The sequence below is a fragment of the Idiotropiscis lumnitzeri genome, chromosome 3 (genome assembly GCF_059441095.1).
Source record: "Idiotropiscis lumnitzeri isolate Australia: NSW breed Sydney's pygmy pipehorse chromosome 3, RoL_Ilum_1.0, whole genome shotgun sequence".
Classification (NCBI taxonomy): Eukaryota; Metazoa; Chordata; class Actinopteri; order Syngnathiformes; family Syngnathidae; genus Idiotropiscis; species Idiotropiscis lumnitzeri.
The window spans coordinates 33,414,189-33,437,532 of NC_142393.1; the positions used below are offsets into that span (position 1 = coordinate 33,414,189).

A 23,344-nucleotide genomic window follows, 5' to 3' on the forward strand; every position below is an offset into this window, starting at 1 on the left:
AGCGGCAGAAATCAGATGGATAAGAATGATAAGAAAAAAAATTAAAAAGGGCAAATTGGGTATTTTGTTGTTGTGATGTTCAGGACTTCCATGTTGTTGCCAGATAACTGTCATTTTTGACTGATTACACTGTTTTTAATCTACTGTCAAATGCGGTCAGTCTGGATTTAATGAAATAAGTAGATGTTTCAGGATAATCCACATACCTGACCTGGCCCAGCTAGTCCCTTTAGAAGAAGACATGAAATGTCACTTAAAAAATAGTAACAAGTCAAGTCAAGTCAATTTTATTTGTATAGCCCTTAATCACAGACAGTCTCAAAGGGCTTTACATAACCTCAATCGACATCCACTGATCTTAACCCCCAGGAGGGCAAGGAAAACTCAAAGTCCCATTGGGGGAAAAGTGAGAAACCTTGAGAAGGGACCACAGATGGGGGAATCCCCTAATTTAGATTTTGGTTTTCTATTCAAAGTGTGAATCATGTAGACATATATGCACGCACGCACGGACACACGCGCACACACCCGCACGCACACACACACACTCACGCACACTCACATGCTCACAAATGCATGCTGGATTTATGTTCGTTCACAGTCACACTGTTGAACTGCATCCTGAGTCGTCTTAGAGACCACAAAAGCTGTGATACACACGCACACACACCCCCACACGCACACATGCACACAGTATATTGAACAGAATACTGATTACTATGAAACGTGGTTGGCATACTAGACAATTGTTTAGGGCCCCGAACTGGAAGTGGCCCCCACGACAGCATTGACATTGGTCCATTTGTCAATGACAAAATGACTTTTACACATGCATTGACAATGCATTGGAAGAAAAACGCACAGGACACCAACTAGCTGCTACTGCCAAGTGTGCCACTATCGATTCATATAAAAGACACGTAAACTGAAACCTCCATAAACACTGCAGCAACACGCTGAAAAACTTCACTGGCTTTCTGCGGTCTTTCATGAGGAGGCAAAATGAAATGAAGCAAGTATATCTGTCGGGAAATGCAAAAAGACAAAATAAGATGAAGAAAAAAAGACAACAGCAAAGTGGTAAGTTCAAATATGTATAAGCTCATATATATTTTTTTTTAAAGTTGTGATGCTTATTTCTCCCAGTCTGTAGTATAGTCACACGATATATCCTCGCTTATTTAACCACAGTCAGCTAACCAGTAAGTCAATTATATTTATCATGAATCTCCTTTACTTTTCTGTATGTCACATTAATCAAATATATGATTAGGAATATCGAAGTTGGCTGTTCATTAATTATTCCAAACAGATCTTAATGTTTAGTGAGCAGCAACAGTACTGTAGCAGACACAAAACAAAACAAGCCAGCTGAAATGTTGCGCTTCTTACATTTTATTTCCCACCCCAGAGGTTCTTTGTTGAAGTTTTTGAGGCCAAAATAATAAATTGCCACCACCCCCACCAACAACAACTTACCTCAACAGATGAGGCAAGTTGTTGGAATGAAAGATTGTTTTTTTTTTGTTTGTTTGTTTGTTTTTTAACAGTGTGTGTGCCCTGCGATTGGTCTCCAACCAGTCCAACCAGTCACGTCACTTTCGGCGCGACATCTGTTCCTCCGCTTTCATCCACCGGGTGAGTAAACGCAACTATGGTTTCGTGCACCACCACATGCAACACTTGCACCATTCTCATGGAAAGACTCTCCCTGCTAGAGGGACGTGTCCGCCAGCTAGAGCAGAGTAATGTGGTAAGCGTAAACGTGGCGGACACGACTGTTAGCACGGGTTGTAGCCAACCTGCTAGTCTGGTTAGCATTGGCCGTAAACGGCTTGCTCATCGCGGTGAGCCTGTTAAGACACATAGCAGTTCCATTCCACCTCTGTCTCACGGCTCCCGCACTTTAGTGATAGGTGACTCCATTACCCGCAACATTAAGCTTGAAAATCCAGCCACAGTAATGTGTATTCCTGGGGCCAGAGCACCCGACATAGAAGCTAATCTTATGGAGCTAGCGCGTAAGACACCTAGACACCAGCGCAGTGCAAACAACGCTAGCTATTCAGATATAGTGATACACGTTGGCTCTAATGACACTAGGATAGAATAGAATAGAATAGAATAGAATAGAATAGAAATCCCTTTATTGTCATTGTACTCAAGTGTGCAACGAGATTAGAGGGCTCCCCTCTCCAGTGCAATACAACAATAATACAGACAAATATATAAATTAGATAAATAAAGAAGACAGTGCAATGGAATTCAGTACTGAATAGGGCATATAGAAACACATCACAATGCTGTTTTGCGAGGTTAGGGTGGTCTCGTGTGTGTGTGAGAGTTCAGTATGGAGATGGCTCTCGGAAAGAAACTGTTTCTCAGTCTATTGGTCCTTGATTTGATGCATCTGTAGCGCCTGCCAGAGGGCAACAGGTCGAACAGGTGTGAGTTTGGGTGGGTATTGTCATTGACGATGTTGAGAGCCCTTCTGAGGCACCGGGCGGTGTAGGGGAGAGGGCAGCCAATAATCCTTTGCGCTGTTTTGACTGTCCTCTGGAGCCTCACTCTGTCCGCCTCAGTGCAGCCGCTGTACCAGGTGGAGACACAGTACGTCAGCAGGCTCTCGATGGACGAGTGGTAGAAGGCTAGCAGCAGCTTCCTGTCCAGATTGAATTTCCTGAGGACTCTCAGGAAGTGCAGACGTTGGCGGACCTTCTTTACCACTGCTGTGGTGTTGTGAAGCAATCAGAGATCACAAAGAAAAACATAGCAAGGACTTGTGATCTCGCCAGAAAGATGAGTCTGTATCGAGTGATTGTCTCTGGCCCCTTGCCTGCGAGAGGCAATGATGAGAGGTTTAGTAGATTATTCTCGCTAAATCTGTGGCTGGCTAGTTTTTGTAGTGAGTAGGGACTGCAGTTTATAGATAACTGGCCTTCTTTCTGGGGCCGACCCGACCTGCTGAGGATGGACGGCCTTCACCCTAACTGGGAAGGCGCCATCACTCTTTCTAGAAACATAGATTATTGTTTGAGCCTTCCATGACTATTCATATTAGAGCAGGTCGGGTTGCAGGCGAATAGTGAGCCTGTAAGGAAGGGTATGGAGTCTGTTGGGCTAGAGCTAACTAGCGCTATGCTAGACTTAGACAACACACATAGCTTTTCTTCTAGATTTGAGCGCTACACACCATACGCTGTTACATCTCATACTGATATAATTTCTACTGAGGTGGCAAGACATGATGGGTTTAAGCATTCCTCCTCGGTCGGTTTTATCGACAACGAGCCGTTCTCTCAAAATAATAGCACTCGAAAGCTGGTAAATAACTATCGGATTCCGACCGTCGGAAATTCTCGCCGCGTTTATAGTTGCTCGAGGTACAATCCGGGACCTAGGCAAGGCAATCTCCTTAATATTATGACCAGGAGTCCTGGTGCGCGGAATAACTTAGATAGACCTATTTTACTGAAACTCGGTTTTTTAAATATTAGATCGCTTTCATCGAAAGCCTTGTTAGTTAATGACCTTATTAGAGACCATAATCTTAACATGATTGGTCTTTGCGAGACCTGGTTAAAACCGAATCAGTTTTACCGCTAAATGAGGCTTCGCCTCCAAACTTCGTGAGCTCGCATGTTGCGCGCCCTCAAAAGAAAGGCGGGGGTGTAGCCCTCATTTCCGAATCTAATCTAAGACTTAGTCCTCGTCCTAGCAATTCCTTTTAAACATTTGAAGTTCTCATTATGCGATCCACAGCCGCGCTGCCGTTTTATCTTGCCGTTCTTTATCGTCCGCCTGGCTCTTACTCAGGCTTTTTAGATGAATTTTCTGAATTCGTAGCTGATTTAGTAACTCATGCGGATAATATACTTCTCAGGGGCGACTTCAACATTCATATGAATCTCCCGTCGGAACCACTTACCGTGGCGTTTCGGACAATAATTGATATGTTTGGTTTCACGCAAATAATAAATGAAGCAATGCATATAAATGGTAACACGTTAGATTTGGTATTAACCAGAGGCTTAGCATCCTCAAAATTAAATGTATTACCATATACTAGTGCTATATCTGACCATTACTTTATCAAATTTTAAGTCTTGGCTCATTGTCATCGTTCTGACCATAATCAAAGCTATAGCAGCCGCAACATTAGCTCCTCAACCACCACTGCGCTCTCTGAGCTACTCCCTTTAGCAACTGCTTCGTTTCCTAATTATATTGGTACGAGTGATGATCTCACAAACAACTTTAATGTCGCTTTGTTAAATGCGCTTGACTCCGTCGCACCTTTAAAAACTAAAACTCGTCCAAAGAGGCTTACTGTCAGGTTTAAAAGGTTCTGACGCCTTCATTAGACTGAATTAAATGCAGAGAACCAGAGGGATAACCAGGGAAGGTTTTGTCTTTTCTCCATCGCGGATGGGAGGAGAAGCCAGGAGGTGAAATAGGCGTCTTGCCAGTTCAATCTCCCGCACTCTCACTGACTTCTTCGCCCATCCCGCTGGACTTTATTCAGAGGAAAACAAAACTTATGGAAAGTGAAACTTAAACAAGCGTGTGGGTGTGCCAGTTGTGCGCATGTGTGCTGAAGCAATGATGTGCGTGTCTATGAGTGTGTGTGTAATTATCATTGATACAAATAGTGTATAAAAACATGATTAAAAATACACAAACTATTTACATACTCTAACACTTACTCCGTGGTTTACAGAGGAAACGCGCATACTGAAACAATCATTTGCTTGAGCGCAAATGGCGTGCGACCAAACTTGGGGTCTTCCGTCAGGCATGGTACGATAGTTTACTAATATACAAAGAAGCGCTTGATCTAGCCAAAACTAATTATTATTCTAGAATAATTGTCTTACATAAAAACAACGCTAAATATTTATTTGATACCGTAGCAATACTAACGCAACAGCAACCAACCTCGGATAGCGCTTCCTATTCAGCTCATGATTTTATGCAATTCTTTACTCGGAAGATTGAGTGTATTCGTGATGAGATTAAAGACACTGTTCTTACAATTCCGTCAAATTCCGCGAGAAATGGTGTTAATAGGGACATTAGGGCTGATAACTGTCCGATAACCTTATGTAAATTTAAAAAAATATCTCTTGAAAGCCTAAAAAAATTGGTTAGTGCGGCAAAACCGGCAACTTGTGTGCTCGATCCGCTTCCTGGCAAACTAATTAAAGAACTGTTTACGACCCTAGGACCGTCTGTTTTAAATATAATTAATCTATCGCTTACCACGGGTATAGTACCAGCAGCTTTTAGGATCGCCGTTATCCGACCGTTACTTAAGCAACCAAACCTTGACCCAGAGAGTCTCAACAACTATCGTCCGGTTTCAAATCTTCCGTTTATTGCAAAAATTCTTGAAAAAGTCGAGCGCAACAACCTAATGAATATATGACTGCTAATAATCAATTTGAACCTTTCCAATTGGGTTTTAGAGCCGACCACCCTACTGAGACGGCCCTTGCTAAAGTTACTAATGATCTTCTCATAGCTTTGGACACCGACACCTCATCAATATTACTCTTACTCGATCTTAGTGCCGCTTTTGATACCGTTGATCATAACATATTATTAAAACTCCTTAAAACGTGTGTTGGCATTTCAGGTTCAGCGCTTTCTTGGTTTAATTCGTATCTGTTGGAGAGGACGCACCGTGCAATTCATGGCAATGCGACTTCGGATCTTTGTAAGATCACATGTGGAGTTTCGCAGGGATCGGTACTTGGACCTCTATTGTTTAGCATCTACATGCTACCGCTTGGTGATATTATACGGAAATATAACATTAGTTTTCACTGTTATGCTGATGATACGCAGTTATACATGCCGTTGGATATAACGAATCCGCGCGACTGCTATAAATTAGAGGCATGCCTTGCCGAAATTAAACAATGGATGTCTTTCAATTTTTTGTGTCTTAACTCAGATAAAACCGAGATGCTCATCATTAGACCAGCGCGTCATCGGTACCTTTTCAAAGACACCACTCTGAGTATCGATAAATGTAATACAGTGAACCCCCGGTTATCGCGGTTAATGGGGACCGAGACCACCCGCGAAAACTGAAAATCCGCGAAGTAGCGTCGCACCTTCAAAAAAAAAAAAAAAAAAAAGACAAAAAAAAACACCGTGTATATATATACTTCGCACCTATATATATATATATATATATATATATATATATATATATATATATAAATATATATAGGTGTGAAGTAGCGGCACACCTTCAAAAATGCTTAAAAAAATAAAATAAAATATATATATATATATATATATATGTATATATATATATATATATATATATATATATATATATATATATATATATACTGGTAGAGAGAGAGAGAGTGAAATTCATGTTATAACAAAAAAAAATTATTATTAAAACTTGTTTTTTTATTCCCCAGCCATTATTTTTGTATTTATTCAATTACTTCTTTTTGTATTTATTTAATTACTTCGACTTTTACCTGCTGGTACGCCGTCCGGTGTGCCCTGTGAATGTTATGATCCTCCAGCAGAGCTGGAGGATTGAACAGGACTCTCCAAACGCAGACACGGGACAAAAGGTGGTGATACAAAGATATTTATTATAATCACAATATAGTCAGTGTAATCAGCGCGTCTCGCAGCAGCTGACGAGACGATCGCTGGAGGAACGCCCACACAGCTGAAAAAACAAAAACACACGCGGCATGACAGGCACGGATCATGACAGGCACGGATCATGACTGTGAAATGAAAGGTGGCATTCTTCATTTATTTATTTATTCATTCATAACTGACAGCCTCGCGCTCCGCCGGTGCCCGGGCGGAAGGTGCTCCTCTTCGGCTTACTGTGACGCGAGCATGCCCTCCTCCTCGGGAGCTTCCATTCGGTTAAACTTAGGGGCCGCTTGGAACCGCCCGTGCCCGGGGAAGGTGCTCCTCTTCGGCTTACTGTGACGCGAGCATGCCCTCCTCCTCGGGAGCTTCCATTCGGTTAAACTTAGGGGCCGCTTGGCACCGCCCGTGCCCGGGGGAGGTGCTCATCTACGGCTTAACTGCCACGCACGCCGGCCGGAGCTCTGATACGGTCCGAACCGCGCGAAACGTCGCCACCAATCGTGTCCGGGGGAACCTGCTCTTCTTCGTCTACTCTCTTCTTCGTCCACTCTCCTCTTCGGCGCACGCCGGCCGTCTAACCGCTTCAGCGCCCCCTTGTGCCGCTCGGCGAAACTACAATGCCCCCGAATATTTTTTAGACCCGCGAAGCACTGAACCCGCGAAAGGTGAACCGCGAAGTAGCGGGGTTTCACTGTATTACCCAAAAGGATAGTCACTGATGGTGTAGTGGTACACTCGCCCGAGTTGTGTGCGGGCAGCGTGGGTTCGGTTCCCACTCAGTGACGGCGTCTATGTCTACCCTGTGACTGGCTGGCAACAGTTCAGGGCCGCCGCGCCGGATCATCACATTGTCGTCGTGCGGTGGCAGAGTACCCATACGGGGAAACCAAGAATGATCCAAAAACCCGGCGTCCGAACCGAAACTCTGTAAAATATTAACTTGTAAAAATATTGCAATGATAAAAGTACTGTAATGGTAAGAGTACTGAATGATAGAAAAGTACTGCAATGATAGAAAATACTGCAATGATAAAATATACTGCAATGATAAAAGTACTGTAATAGTAAAAGTACTGCAACAATAGAAAAATACTGCAATGATAAAAGTATTGTAATAGTAAAAGTACCGCAATGATAGGAAATACTGCAATGATAAAAGTACTGTAATAGTGAACGTCCTGCAATGGTAGAAATACTGCAGTGATAAAAGTACTGTAATAAGAATACTGTAATGGTAAACAAAATACATCATTGGTCAATATTTAAGTACACCATTGGCTGAAAGTACAGTAGTAGTGTATATTGCATCCTAGGACTGCACAATTGCACTAATGCCCTCCCGTTTGTAGGCCTGACCCAATGTTCTTGTTAAAAAGTCTGACAGCAGTCGGGAGGAAGGAGCGGCGAAATCTCTCTTTGGTACAGCGAGGGTGTAACAGTCTATCACTGAAGGAGCTGTGGAGTGTTCTCAGAGTGTCATTGAGTGGGTGGGCTGGGTTGTCCAGCATTGATGACAGTTTTGCCATCATCCTCCTGCCCCCCACTGAGTCCACAGAGTCCAGGGAGCAGCCCAGGACAGAGCTGGCCCTCCTCACTAGTTTGTCCAGTCTCTTTTTGTCCCGGCCCGAGATGCCTCCTGCCCAGGAGACCACTCCATAGAAGATGACTGATGAAACCACCGAGTCATAGAAGTTCCTGAGGAGTGTTCCCCGAACGCCAAGGGACCTCAGCCTCCTGAGTAGGAAGAGTCTGCTCTGACCCTTCCTATAGAGAGCGTCTGTGTTGTCGCTCCAGTCCAGTTTATTGTTCAGATGAACACCCAGGTACTTGTAAGTTGAGACCCTCTCAACGTCTGTTCCCTGGATATTCACTTGTGCAGGTGGAGAGTGCAGACGCTTGCGGAAATCCACCACCAGCTCTTTGGATTTCCCACCGTTGATTTGGAGGCGGTTCTGCTGACACCAGTCCACGAACCCCTGCGTAACCCCTCTGTACTCCCGATCGTCACCGTCAGTGATGAGGCCGACAATCGCAGAGTCATCAGAGAACTTCTGCAGGTGACAGGTTGTGGAATTGTATTTGTAGTCCGAGGTGTAGAGGGTGAACAGGAAGGGCGCCAGAACAGTTCCCTGCGGCGCTACCGTGCTGCGGAGGAGCACGTCAGACACACAGTCCTGTGTCCTCACGTACTGTGGCCGGTTTGTGAGGTAGTCGTGGATCCATGTGATGAGGTGGTGGGCCACTCCCGCCTTCTCCAGCTTGTCTCCCAATAAGGCGGGCTGGATGGTGTTGAAAGCACTAGAGAAATCAAAGAACATGATCCTCGCCGTGCCACCCGCCTTCTCCAGGTGGGAGAGTGAAGTGTGGAGCAGGTAGATGATGGCATCATCCACACTGATGCCAGGCTGGTATGCGAACTGGAGTGGGTCCATTGAGGAGCTGACCAGGGGGCGCAGATGGACGAGGACCAGTCTCTCCAGGGTCTTCATCAGATGAGACGTCAGCGTCACTGGTCTGAAGTTGTTGAGCTCCTTCGGATGGGGTGTCTTTGGAACCGGAACCAGGCAGGATGTTTTCCACAGCTGGGGGACTCTTCCCAGCTTCAGACTCAGGTTGAACATGAGCTGGACGATTCCACACAGCTGGTCTGCGCAGAATTTGAGAAGCTGGGAGCTAATCCCATCTGGGTCTGCTGCCTTCCTCGCCTTCATCTTCCTCAGCTGGTTCTTCACCTGAGATGTTGTGAGGAACAAGGCTGAGCAGGAGGAAGTGGTGGTTGTCTGATGAGGCTGGGAACTGGAGCCTGTGGAGAAAGAGAGGGGAGAGAGAGGGGGAGAAAGGGTCTCGTTCGCAGTGGCAGGAGGGGTTGGTGGGGGCTGCAGCAGGGGAGCCTGAGCGGGGTCAGGCATTTGATCAAACCTATTGAAGAATAGGTTCAACTCATTTGCCCACTGAAGCCCCCCCCCCTTCTGGGTCTTACCTGGTTGTCCGTGGCCTGAGATGGTCTTCAGGCCCCTCCAGACATCCCTGGCATTGTTCTGCTGCAGTTGTTCCTCCATCCGCATCCTGTAGGACTTTTTCCCCTCTCGGATCCTCCTTCTCAGCTGACGCTGCACTCTCTTCAGCTCGTCCTTGTCGCCTGACACAAAAGCCCTCTTTTTCTCTTTCAGGAGAGCTTTAATGTCCGGTATGATCCAGGGTTTGTGGTTGGAGAAACATCTTACAGTCCTGGTGGGAATGGTATTCTCCATGCAGAAGTTAATATAGTCTGTAATTGTGTCTGTTAGACCATTAATGTCCTCACCGTGAGCTTCGCTGAATACCTCCCACACAGTTGTGTTGAAACAGTCCTTTAAGGCCTCCTCGGCTTCTCCGGACCATCGCTGAACTGTGCGTGTCACAGCTGGCTGCCTGCGGACCAGAGGTTTGTACATACTGCAGGAGAGCAACCAAGTTGTGGTCAGCTTTGCCCAGCGGGTGGAGGGGCAGTGATGTGAACGCCTCCTTGGTGTTGGCATAGAAAAGGTCCAATATTTTATTGTCTCTGGTGTGGCAGGTTACATATTGTGTGAATGAAGGCAGAGAAGAGGAAGGAGAAGCATGATTGAAGTCACCAGAGATAAGGAGCAGGGCATTTGGGTGCTGTGTTTGTAGCCTGCTCACAGCTGCAGTCAGTACGTCACAGGCTGTCTCACTGTTAGCAGAGGGTGGCACGTACGCCGCCACCGCGATCACGTGACTGAACTCTCGCGGTAAATAGAACGGACACATGCTAACAGCTATCAGCTCAATGTCCCGACTGCAAAGTTGATCCTTAACAGTTATGTGCCCAGGGTTACACCATCTATCATGAACAAACACAGCCAGCCCTCCCCCTTTCCTCTTACCGCTCTCTAGTGTCCTGTCCGCGCGTAGTATTTGGAAGCCGTCCAATTCCACGACGGCGTCCGGCGTTAGCTCTGTTAGCCACGACTCGGTGAACACCAGCAAGCTGGCCTCCCGGACAATCCTCTCGTGCCGGGTTAGCGCTGTTAGCTCGTCCATTTTATTGGGGAGGGATCTAACATTCCCCATAATAACGGGCGGGAGGACGTGGTGGTATCGTCTCCTCCTTGCCTGGCGTTTAGCCCCCGCACGACATCCCCGTCTCTTCCTCCTCAGCTCGCGGGGGATATCGGGTCTCGCTCCGGGAGCCAACGCGGGGTTAGCACGGAGTGCTAAAAGCTGATCTCTTGAGTACACGATCAATCCGTAGCTCCGAGTTTCGTCTCCGGACACGATCGCGCAAAAAACAGCCCCCAACAGCAGTAAAACCACCGCATGTTGTATGTCCATTGCTGAGATGAGGTAAAAATAAAATAAAACAGGGTAAAGGGAAAAAACACACGAAAAAGGCTCAATAGTGAGCCACACTGCTGTAAACAGGCAGCCACTCGCGCGGCGCCGGAACCGGAAACGGTGTTAATTTTGTGTTTGCGACTGTGTTGCAGCTTTATGGTAACTCAATGTCACAATTGTCTCGTGGGGGTCTCACGAGGCTGCTGATGCGAGAGAGGGATTTGTTCGGCTGGTATCACCATTAAAACCCGTGTTAAAAGGCAAGAGCCACTTTGTCATCATTTACATGGTGTCAGAAGTTAATTTGACACAATGGCCAAGTGTCAAAGAAATTAGTTTGTCATATTATCAAGTTTCAAACTATGCTTACAGGTCATTTGAAATTCAAGTGAACATTGTACCCGTGTTATCCAGTTTTAACAGAAGTGCCTGCACTGATAGGAAGAGACAAGGCGCACATTCGAGACTGATACGAAGTAAATGTGTCTGAGATCCAAGGACACAAGCTGAAGTCACACTGACCTTTATGCAAGGGGCTTTTCCATTCTGTATGAGTTGCATATTCAAATTGCTTTGCTGTGATACAATACAAACCACGCGGGAGCAGGAAGCAGTAGCTTCGCCCCTGACTGCTCAGGGGGATTCTCCTCGCGAGTGACAAAGGCGATCTTGGCTGGTTGATTGATTTTGTTCAGACTTGTTTTAATAGAAACTTCCCTGACACCAAGTTTAATCCCCTGACGAGTTTCCCCTTTGATAAGCCTGGAGAGTGGCCGGACTGGAAGCAGCGATTTGTGAGATTTAGGACCGCTACAAAACTCGACAGAGAAGAGGGTGCGGTGCAGGCGAGCAGCCTGCTAAAAACCTTGGGTTACGAGTCCGAGAACATCTACATGTCTGTAGTGTATATGCCACATGTGGACCACTGATTAACATCTGAAAGACAAGATCCAGCCAGACCGCATCACCATGTCTGCTGAGTAGAATTAGAATTAGAAATCCCTTTATTGTCATTGTACTCAAGTGTGTAACGAGATTAGAGGGCTCCCCTCTCCAGTGCAATACAACAATAATACAGACAAATATATAAATTAGATAAATAAATAAGAGAGTGCAATGGAATTTAGTACTGAATAGGGTATATAAAAACACATCACAATGCTGTTCTGCAAGGTAAGGGTGGTCTCGTGTGTGTGTGAGAGTTCAGAATGGAGATGGCTCTCGGAAAGAAACTGTTTCTCAGTCTATTGGTCCTCGATTTGATGCATCTGTAGCGCCTGCCAGAGGGCATCAGGTCGAACAGGTGTGTGTTTGGGTGGGTATTGTCTTTGACGATGTTGAGAGCCCTTCTGAGGCACCGGGCGGTGTAGATGTCCGACAGTGAGGGGAGAGGGCAGCCAATAATCCTTTGCGCTGTTTTGACTGTCCTCTGGAGCCTCACTCTGTCCGCCTCAGTGCAGCCGCTGTACCAGGTGGAGACACAGTACGTCAACAGGCTCTCGATGAACGAGTGGTAGAAGGCCAGCAGCAGCTTCCTGTCCAGGTTGAATTTCCTGAGGACTCTCAGGAAGTGCAGACGCTGGTGGACCTTCTTTACCACTGTTGTGAGTCCAAGAAAGGTCATCGGAGATCTGTACTCCCAGGAACTTGAACGTGTGGACCCTCTCCACACACACGCCTTCGATGCAGAGGGGGAGCGGTACCGTCTTGTTCCTCCTGAAGTCGACGACAATCTCCTTTGTTTTTGCAGTGTTAAGGTGCAGTCTGTTGTCCTTGCACCAAGCTGTCAGTCTCTTTACCTCCTCTCTGTAGGCTGTCTCGTCACCTTCCGAGATCAGACCGACCACTGTCGTGTCGTCAGCAAACTTGACGATGGTGTTGTTGCCTTGGGCCGGGCTGCAGTCGTAGGTGTAGAGGGCGTACAGGAGAGGGCTCAGCACGCATCCTTGAGGGGAACTGGTGCTCAGCATGCGGGTGGAGGACGTGTAGGGGCCGAGCCTTGATTTGGCTAGGATTTGCCAGATCCTAAGTTGATCAACAGACTCCTGATGAGGGATACTCTTCGTCACCTCGAGTACTTCTGCAGAAACTGGTTGTGTATTCAAGCTGCCGTCAACAGACAGTTTGTCGTCTTCCAAATCCGTGACAGCTTCCACCAACTTGGCAGGCAGGCCAAAGACTGATCCCAAGATTTCTACATAAAAACCCCAGATACAATTTCCTGTCCAGGATTATCTACCCAAACTACATTGAAATAAAAATATATTTGAATCTGGTAGGTCATGATAAAAACTACTTTCCTGGTCATGTTCTGATGTAACAGTATAGATAGTGTCCAATGTTATAGTCTTAATTGCCTGGACTTTGGCTTTGGCTCAACATGAGATGTTTCCAGCTAAGGCATGAGATTTTATGTAAATTAGAAACTGTGAAATGTACAAAGGTTTAAAAGAACAATTCACTAGACTCAAATTTTAGTAAAATATTTTGGCCTCACTTGAAATCTGAAGCTGAGGGGGGCTAATAGTTCACACCTCGACCTGTTCCGAGCAGATTAAAGGCCGCGCCTTTGTCTCTCTCTTCACCCATGACGCTCTCTCTCTTCACCCATGATGCTCTCTCTCATCACCCCAAACTGTCTCTCTCCAACTCTTCAGAATCACCCCAGAGAACAAACTCTCAAGGGCATTTTGGTTCGCAAATTTCTTTTTGTGAACTTTTGATGGTTTGTTCTTCTTTGGTTGGTACTTTTCTCTTTTTATTTTTTTTCTTCTCTTCATACCTGCTCAACACGGAAGACCCTGCTGAACAGACGTAAGTGACAACATATGCGGCTCCCTTGGCTTTTAGTTGGTCCACACAAATTTGTAAGTGAACGCTAGCAAACTTTGAGCATTCCATAAAGTCACACACTGTTACTATAGTCATCACTACACCTTCTTACGCTCATCTATTAGATGTCCCATTTTATCCTTCACTGGTTATTAATTTCAGATTTTTTTTTGCTTCTTCATTTATTTGGGCTTGACGTAGATTAGGATTTTGTTGTGTCTGGTGTGTTCAATAACTGTACTAGTTAATAAATATTGTCCATTTTCAGAAATCAAGTGTGAAATGTGTTTGGAACAACGTATAGACCTCTATTTTGGAAAAAGAACTCACCACACATTTTATTGTAACCCCCTTCAGATTTAAAGACTGATTTAATGAGGTTTTTCGTCAATTATCCGCTAAACCATACAAAATTATCTGACGTAGTGCCACAAGAGGCGAACTGGAGTAATGCAGGCAGTTCTCTGGTTCACGATCAGATATACACTCACAAGATTGACCGAATAGTTGTTACAAGTCGATTAGATTCACCAAAGATGGACACAGAAATTACTTTGAACGAGTGCTCGGCAAGTTCGACGGTTATTTTGTGCCTTGAAGGAATGCGATACATGAACGCGCATGCTTCCACCAGCGCGCACGACGAGAAGGCGGAGAACTTTCATTAGAGCCTTGTATGAGATCTCCGAATATTGTGACTTCGGCGCGACCCGAGAGGAGACCATTCGAGACAGGATCGTCATGGGAATATTGGACAAAGAAGTTTCACATAAACTCCAGCTGACAAACGACCTAACGCTGGCGCTGACTATTGAGACCATCAGGCAGTGTGAAGAGGTGACATCCCAAATTAGCATACAAGGAGAAACAACTGGGATGGTACGTGAAGTGACCAACAAGTTCAACAAGCGCACCAAGAAACATGTTAAGCAAAGAGAGGGCTGTAATGGACAGTGTGGAAAATTTAGAAAAGCTAAGCATGTGGACGTCATCTGCGAACAGTCCTATCACTCGCTCATCCCCAAAACACAACTGCAGGCTGCTGACATTCCACTCGATAGCCCATGTGGTGAATTGCAGTGCTTAGGTCATATTCAAAGCACAGTTACCTTTAAAGGCAAAACCTACCCTCTTGCAGTTTATGTTATCCGTGGTCGCATGGTGATTAACCTCCTCAGCCAGCCAATGTCTGTGAAAATAAACCCGGTGAGGAGAGTAGAGATGGTGACCAACAGAGGTCACATACACACATACAGTGAACATGGGACTTTAAAGACCGAACCGATGAGAATACAATTAAAAGACAATCCTCTGCCATATGCTGTACACACAGCGCGACTTGTTCATCTCCCCATGCTGCAAAAGGTGAAAGAAGAGTCACAGCGAGTGGAGCAAAATGGCATAATAGAGAGGGTGTTCACCTATGATGACAGTCCTGAAGAAAAGCACAGGAAAAGCCCGCATCCGTGTCGACCTAAGGCTGTTAAAAGAGAATGATACATTTCGCCCACAGCTGATGACATCATAGCGAAACTGAGCATAGCTACAATCTTTTCTTCCTTGGATGCAGCTAGCAGGTTCTTCCACATACCGCCCCATCCAGACAGCTGTCGGCTCTCAACATTCATCTACTTGCCTTCTACGATGTGGGGAAGCCAACTGCTGTATCGGTTGATGCAAGTAGCTATGGACGGGGTAGTGTGTTACTGCAACTCCATGGGGATCACTGGATACTCGTAGCTTATTGCTCCCGAAGGCTTAGCAGAGCAGACTCTTGCGACGCACAGATAGAAAAGGAAGCATTGGCTGGTATCTGGGCGTGCGAGAAGTTTGACAGATATCTTTAGTGGACTGGAACAGTTTTACACTAGAACGCACCATGATTTTCTTACTCCCCCTGCCATGACTGAAGGGCAGCCGAATGGCTGTCAGGGTTTGAATGTACAAGTCAACAGCCTACAATTAGCCACCTTTCTTTTGTAAATGTAGCCATTACTTGCCAGTTTAGCGGTGCTCACTGATCAGACACACCGTAGCCCACTCGCTCCCTACAACTTTACAGATGAATGGAAATTCAGGAGGTTTTTCCCACTCAAAGATATGTTGACCAACAGAGGACTTTTTGTTGGGCAAGTCTGCAACTCCCCATTGTGCGATGTATATGCATCAGCAAGTGATTATTTCTCTAAAAATAACTTCTAAATAGTCAACAGGTCTCGTTTGTTTTTTTTTCTTAATACTCTGCAGGTTAGGCCCAACAGAAAATGTGAAGGGATACCCACAACATTTTACATCAGAGAATTCCTGCTCTAATGCGCTGGAGGGCAATTTTAAAACTCTGCGATAGGATGAGAACTCCTATTTATTGTGAGGACAAAATTCAAGTTGCCTTGTGTCAGACATTTCTAAGAGGCTGAATGATTTTTCTTCCAACATACACCAAAAGCAGTCATTGCCTGAGTTTTTAGTTGAAGTTTTTATCTGATAGTATTTTGATTTTTAATGTGGTTTCAAATGTTTTGCAAAGCGCTTTGTTACAACTGCAGCTGTTGTGAAAACGCTACATAAATTAAGATGCATTGTAATTTTGTGTTTTATAGCAGTTTGTACGGGGGCAGAGAAAGTTCACAACAATTTCAGAAGCGAAAACATAACAACATTGAAATACACGCTATTGCAAAACCACAACGGAAATGCAAAGGCTACAACACAACAACATTAGAACCCCAGCGCTATTGCAAAAGCTACAACACAACGGAAGTGCCGAGGGAACGGAAGTGAGCAAAACTCTTGCGCGATGGGAAAAGGCGCAAAGTGGGAAGAGTAATGTTAAACTTTAACAATTGTAATGTTAGCCTTCGGTCCACACGATATTATTATCCACTGAATTTTAAGAATATTCAAATTGTACTTGAGGGTTGTGCGAGAATGAAAGAAGCGGGGAGAAGAGAGGGAGGGAGATTTGTGTGTAACGATGACAGAACAGGTTGCTTGGAGTTGGCGTCGGTTCCAGATCACGGAGCAATCTGACGTCGTCTTTTGAAGACGCTACAATACTTCATAAAGCATGATAAATAAATGTGTTTTACTTGAGTTTATTTTTCCAACTTCACTTATCAAAACCGCAATTTAGCGCCTCAGCCTTGTTTTATTTGAACATGAACTCAACATTAGCAACGCCTATTACGTGGCTGGCAAGTGACAGCTGTCCTCTTGTACACGTTGAGCCCGTCGTTCGTACGCGCAGACAAACCACGGGAACATCACAAATAAATCATTTGAAAGGCAACAAACTATTTCTGACACTGCTACAGTGATACAAGCTCCAACAATAAAACAACTTTACTTTTATTACTATTCCAACGTTCCAGCTTTTCCCATCCCGCGGGAGTTTCGCTCACTTCCGTTGTGTTGTAGCTTTTGCAATAACGCTGTGGTTCAAACGTTGTTGTGTTGTAGCTTTTGCATTTCACATTGAATTAAAACAACACAACTACCTTGTAATCTCGGTTTACTACTCGAGGTTCTCTGAAATATTACACCTTGTTGTCTACAACGAGTGCACAAATAATCAAAAATTTGATAACTGTTTTGGCAAGATTTGGAATTCCAAGTGAGATAGTAAGTGACAATGGTCCCCTGTTTACAAGTCCTGAGTTCCAGGAGTTCGCTAGACAACTCGACTTCAACACTACACATCCAGCCGTCATCATCCACAAGGAAATGGACATGCAGAAAGAGTAGTGCAGACAGCGAAGAAGATCTTGAGGCAGGAGAACCCTGTCATGGAGCTCATGTGTCATAGAGCTACGCCCTGTTTCACCACAGACTGCAGCCCAGCCGAGCTGTTGATGGGGAGGGAAATTGGAACGACGCTCCCAATGCTGGCGGAGAACCTCAAACCCAAGTGGCCCAGCAGGACAGATGTGGAGGAAACAGATAGGAAGGAAAAGGCTAAACAGGCTCACAACTTCAACCGTCGCCATGGCGACAGAACCTTGCCTTCTTTAGGACCAGGTGACTCAGTGTTTTCCAAATTGGATCACGAGAAGTCATGGTGCGTCCGAAGACTACTAACTGACGGATGAACAGCGTGTCAACACTGGCATAGATGACACCGTTGCTGTATGCCGGGGTAAGTCAACGTCCTCGACTTCCCCACCTACTCAGATGGTGATGCGTTCTGTACGGGTGTGGAAACCAGTCGTCAAGCTTAACCTGTAAGACTGAGAGACTTATGGCCTTTGGGGGGAGGTTAGAAAATATATAACTTGAAAATCGGACAAGAAAAAAAAATACACTTGAGGGTTGTAGGGGAATAAAAGTAGCGAGTGGAATTTTTTTTATATTGATGCTAAAGTTACTCATGCAGTTGGGATTTGTGTAATTAATGCATGTTTCAGGTTAACTTGATTTCTGAGAAGCAACTTTGATTTTTTTGCACTTCTGCAGTCCAGTTCAGAAAATGAACGCTTATTTCGATATTAAAGATAACACAAAAGAGGGGGGATGTTAAATTGCTAAATTTTTGTTTGCGACTGTGTTGCAGCTTTACGGTAACTCAGTGTCACAATTGTCTTGCGGGGGTTTTGCGAGGTTGTTCTTGCAAGAGAGGGGTTTGTTCTGTAAGGAGCTGCTTCCCCAGCCGCGGCTGAGAAAGCAGTGTAGATGGAACCCTTTAACCGCGGACACAGGAGATGCAGCGTTTAACAGGATGTTTATTAGAACACAGGTACTTACAATGCAAATTGGCGTGGAGCCGACGAAGGACAACATAAAGCGCTGGAGGGCAAATCCACTCCAGGGGGAAAACGATATCGACAACGAAAAGAGCTTGCAACGCAAGAAGGGAGAACGAGAACGGAAATCGCTTGCCGCAAAAGGGCAAGGGAAGTCAATCAGAAACGAGCGAAGGGATCCGACGAGAGCAGGGCGCGATGCGTAGTCAATGGGCGTAACGAGGGTCATAACAAGAGGTTCGAGAATTCAATACAAGGCGTGGTACGTGGCGTGAGCAATCGGAAGGAATAGTCAGTGTCGGAGGCTTAAATACAGGGCGGCAATCAAGACATGACAGGATACAGCTGAGTGACCGGTGGGCGTGCCTCTCCGGCCGTGAAAACATGGCATGATGAAAATGCCGGGAGACACGCCCACGGGTCAGCTGAGAAAACAAAAACAGAGACCGAAAAACACGTGGCGAGACAGAGACGGATCATGACATGTTCGGCTGGTATCGCCATTAAAGGACAAGAGCCTCTTTGTCATCAGTTACAATTTCTAACACGAGTGCTGCAAAGCATGCTGGGAGTGTCTCAGCCTCCCAGCGACTTTACAATATGTTAATTGGCGATAGAAAGACAAACAGCAACGTCTATTGTAGGGGTATTCAATTAAAAGTCACAGAGGTCCACGACTAAAATTTCTTCCAATTAAAAGGTCCGAACCAAAGTCCAACTTCCCTTAATGTCTAGCAGATGTTCACATTTTTATATAGTTTCAATATTTAGTCATTTTCAACAGAGCGCACTTATATACTAAATATTTAGCAATGTTCACAAACACCTTTGCCAGTCAAACAAATATAAGGCGTTTATTTCACATTAAAGAAAATGTGGTTCCAGGAATTTAAGTTTGCCACTTCTAGAAAAACAGTAAAATATCTCGTGCAGAAATATATCAAGTGCTAAGCATTGAGTTAACATCTTTTACCTTTTTTTCTTAAATCAAAGAGTTATCAGCCTAAAAAAAAATGGACAGCCTAATTATCCAAGTAAAACAGGCCAACATGTTCAGTACACAATCAATAAAAATGGCTGTCCTCATGAAAAACTAATTAAAAATGAGCTTTGACACCAACTTTTCTTTTGAATATTTTTTTAACTTCTCTCAATGAGAAAAATGAGTTTGTGAATGCCCTCCCAGTGATTTAATTCTGGGTTGGAACGGAGTCAGGGCCATTGGGATTTGGTAGATTATTTCACACATCTGGGCTTTGTGTTTTCCTTTAAATATTGTTTGTGCAACCGTATTTAAGCACTCCTTCACAACTTCCCCATCACTGAATGTTTTTTTTATGTTTCCCCAAAATCCATGATACTTTGAGTGAACATTCGTTTGCATGCCACTGGGCTGTAAACGAAAATGTAAAAATCTGTTATACTGCACTCGAAGTTTGATGTTTTTGCGTGCGCTCACCTCAAACTTCAGCGGATAACTGCCTAAAAGGGCGGTGCTTTGTTGCGTAGTGGCGCTTCGCAATGTTGCGACGGTTTCGGAGCATATGATGCACACTGGTTTTGAATTGGCTGCAGCCAGAACGAAACTAAACAAGACGCATCGACCTCGCTAACTTTTTAGCAAAGCATACTGTCAGCAGCACTCTCTTCCGGTCTGCTGCGCAATTGGCAATGGATCGGAAACAAAAGATTTGATTGGCTCAAATCAGTGACACCTTTTCCGTATTAACTAGAATTGCAGCGCCGACGTTTGCGAATGCGCCCTGAAAAAAAATCATCATAGCTTGGTCATGGGTCCGGTCCGAACCATCGCGCGGTCCGATTCCGGACCGCGGTCCGCCATTTGGTGATGCCTTGTCTATTGCAATGTACTTCGCTTTCTGCTCATTCTTCATTGGAAAGACACACATCCAGCTATTTGAATGGAGAAATATTTGATGATTATTGGATTGAAAAATAAAATAAAATGGAAAGTATGGACCATATAATTAAAATACCACATAATTTAATATAGTAATTTAAAGATTTTCTTTTAAACTCTTCACATGTAGAGGACGTCCAGTAGACGGTGCTAGTGAGGTTCTGCCTGACTGCACGTCACTGCTAGTGGCTTTCACATCCTTGTTTATACTACCAATTTATAGTTAAGTATTTTCTAGTTAATACGTTTCATTATTTACAGTTGTTCACGTGTTGTAACACTTTGTAAAGTCTTTTAGGATGTTGTTCAGCTGTTATTGGGTCAAAGATAAGTCCCGCCTCTCTAATATACTTGGAGAATCAACATGTAGATGCACGCGGTCAGAAAAGCGGAGACAATCTTTAGTCAGCTCACGTGCAGTTTGAAGCAGGGGGCGTGTCCCGCGAAGCCCACGTGACTGAAGTCTCCACACCTCCGCTCACTTCCTTCTTTGAAACAAAAAGTAGGAGCGGACTGTTTGCTGTGCAGGGTAGGACTTGAACACAGACCGGCAGTTCCTCCTAACCAAAGCAAGAGCAAACTCCCGGCCTGAAGAAACGTTCGGCACCGACAAGTTTGCGCTCGCTCTAACTCTGATTCACCTGCCGAGCCAACATGTCAGACTCAGCGTCCAGTTTCCTTCATATCGGAGACCTGGTATCCCTCTTCGCCGAGGGCACCGTCAATGGCTTCATCAGCACCCTTGGGTGAGGGCGCACACGCACATTGTTGTTAATGTTTTTTTCCCTCAAGGACACCCACACTTATTACTAGGGTCACGGGTTAGGTATAACAATTTTAACACTGAAACACACTTGAACGGGCACAATCATATGCACCTACACGTGTAAGCAAACGTTTCAGCTGTTTCTATTGAAACTGTATTATTCGCTCGAAGTCACTGTCAACCGTGAGCAACATCGTTGACTTGATTTAAAAAATACAAATAAAAGAATCCTTATTTTTATCATTACTGATGATGATGATGATAAAGATGGTGGTGGTTATCATAACAATAAAAACGATGTCCAACTATTGTCAATAATAATCTGAAAATATAATACACTATACTGTCAACATTATTGTAAAAACTAAGGAAAATGACAGCATTTTATTGTATCACTAAAATATTCTGTGTTTTACAGGCAGCAGTGTTAAACAAATAAAGTAATTAATTCTGGAATTTAGTGCAGTATCATACTGGAGAAAATTACACTATTCCACTGGGTCACTGCAGCCAGTAGAATACTGTACTTTTTACGGTGTACATGAATAAATACAATAACGCATACATACAAAACAACTACCCCTCAATTGCACTCTAATTACTTGTAGTTTATTGCATGACATGACATTACATTAGCTGTTGTCATAGTTGTTTATTTTTACTTCAACTCCGTAAGAGTTGTATAAAATATGTTTACTGACGTTGTCCTCTTTTGTGCCATCTTACCACTCTTGTTCGTTGTCTTGTTAGTTTTTGTTACACTCCCCGGGTTGATGCCAAGGCAGCATCTAGAAAAACAAAGTAAAACAACAATAAAATCAGACTTTGACCATCTATTAATGCAACATGATTTTTCAATCTTGTACAAATGAGTATGTCAAAATGTTTAGCTACTAAAATAATCCATGCGTTCACATCGAATGAACAGTTATATGTCCTCCAGAATCACAGAAGTTCAATCTAATTTCAGAAATGAAAATGCCAATTTCAATAAATTGTAATTCCAAAATGACAGAAAATTTCTCAGAAATGTCACAAAAACTGTCAACATTTTTGTTGCACTTTTCTGTCAGTGGTTTTCATGTGTTAAGCTTTGAATTTTGTATGTGTGGAATAGTCCTAACCCTGTATGAATCACAGCCTGCAAGCTGCATCTTGCTGATACTGGAGATTGAAGTTGTAGCATGGGGAGAGAAGCACAAACAAGAAATTTCCTCACACAGCATTAATTCTTTACTAGGGATGTTCAATAGCTCTTTATTACAGACCTGTACCAGTATGAGTATGAAACTTTTGAGAACTCCCGGATACCAAGTAACTGACACCACTAGTACTTTTGATACATAAAATTTCTATTAAACCAATGACAGATCAAAAGAAATACCTTTTTGTTTATTTGTGACAGAAGACATAACAGTCAATCTGCAATAGAGCATTTAACTGTTAGCTATGAAGTTGGAAAATAGAAGAGGGTGATACTGCAGAAAAATGTATCACAATATAAGTATTTCATATAAATTTCTTTCTTTCTTTCTTAGCTTTAATTTGTAAAATCATCAGACAAATGTAAATATTTAGACAAAGACAACAAGTAAACATAAAAGGCAGTTTTAAATGGTAGTTTTATCTATATAAAAAGAATATTTTAAGGCATCGCCCTATGTAAAAAAGCAAATTCCCCTAAACCAAGGTGTTGGGTCCCCTTAGCAACAAAAACTGCTGAAAAGCGTTTTCTATAGCTGGCAATGAGTCTTTCACATCTGTGAGGAGATATTTTGACTCACTGTTCCTTGAAGAAGTGTTTTATTTCAGCAACACTGCAGGGCTTTCAAGCATGAACGGTCTTTTTAAGGACATGCCACAGCATTTTAATTGTCTTAAAGACAAGACTTTGGCGAGGCCATTCTAAAAATCCTTTTTAAAGCTGTTCAGAAGTTGATTTGCTGGTGTATTTTGGATTGTTGTCCTGTTACAGAACACAAGTGTGCTTCAGCTTGACATCATACAAGCAGTCGAACATGGTGCTGGTACCATGTTTGACTGTTGGTAATATGTTTTTTTCCCCTCTGTGTTAAATTTACGCCACGTGTAATGACACAGCCATTC

General features: G+C 44.0%; 1 protein-coding gene and 1 pseudogene across 4 annotated transcripts in view; one reads left to right on the forward strand and one right to left on the reverse strand.

Annotated features, from left to right (window-relative positions):
* Window positions 1–23,344, reverse strand: part of LOC148340961 (uncharacterized) — a 99,705-nt pseudogene that overhangs the window by 40,550 nt on the left and 35,811 nt on the right.
* The window catches only part of itpr3 (inositol 1,4,5-trisphosphate receptor, type 3), a 340,721-nt gene continuing 338,363 nt past the window's right edge, over window positions 20,987–23,344 (forward strand). For all 4 annotated transcript variants that reach the window (XM_088289554.1, XM_088289555.1, XM_088289556.1 and 1 more), the window contains exon 1: window positions 20,987–21,218. In XM_088289554.1, coding sequence (XP_088145680.1) covers window positions 21,127–21,218 — 92 coding nt within the window. In that variant the 5' untranslated portion in view covers window positions 20,987–21,126. The remainder of the gene's footprint in view (window positions 21,219–23,344) is intronic.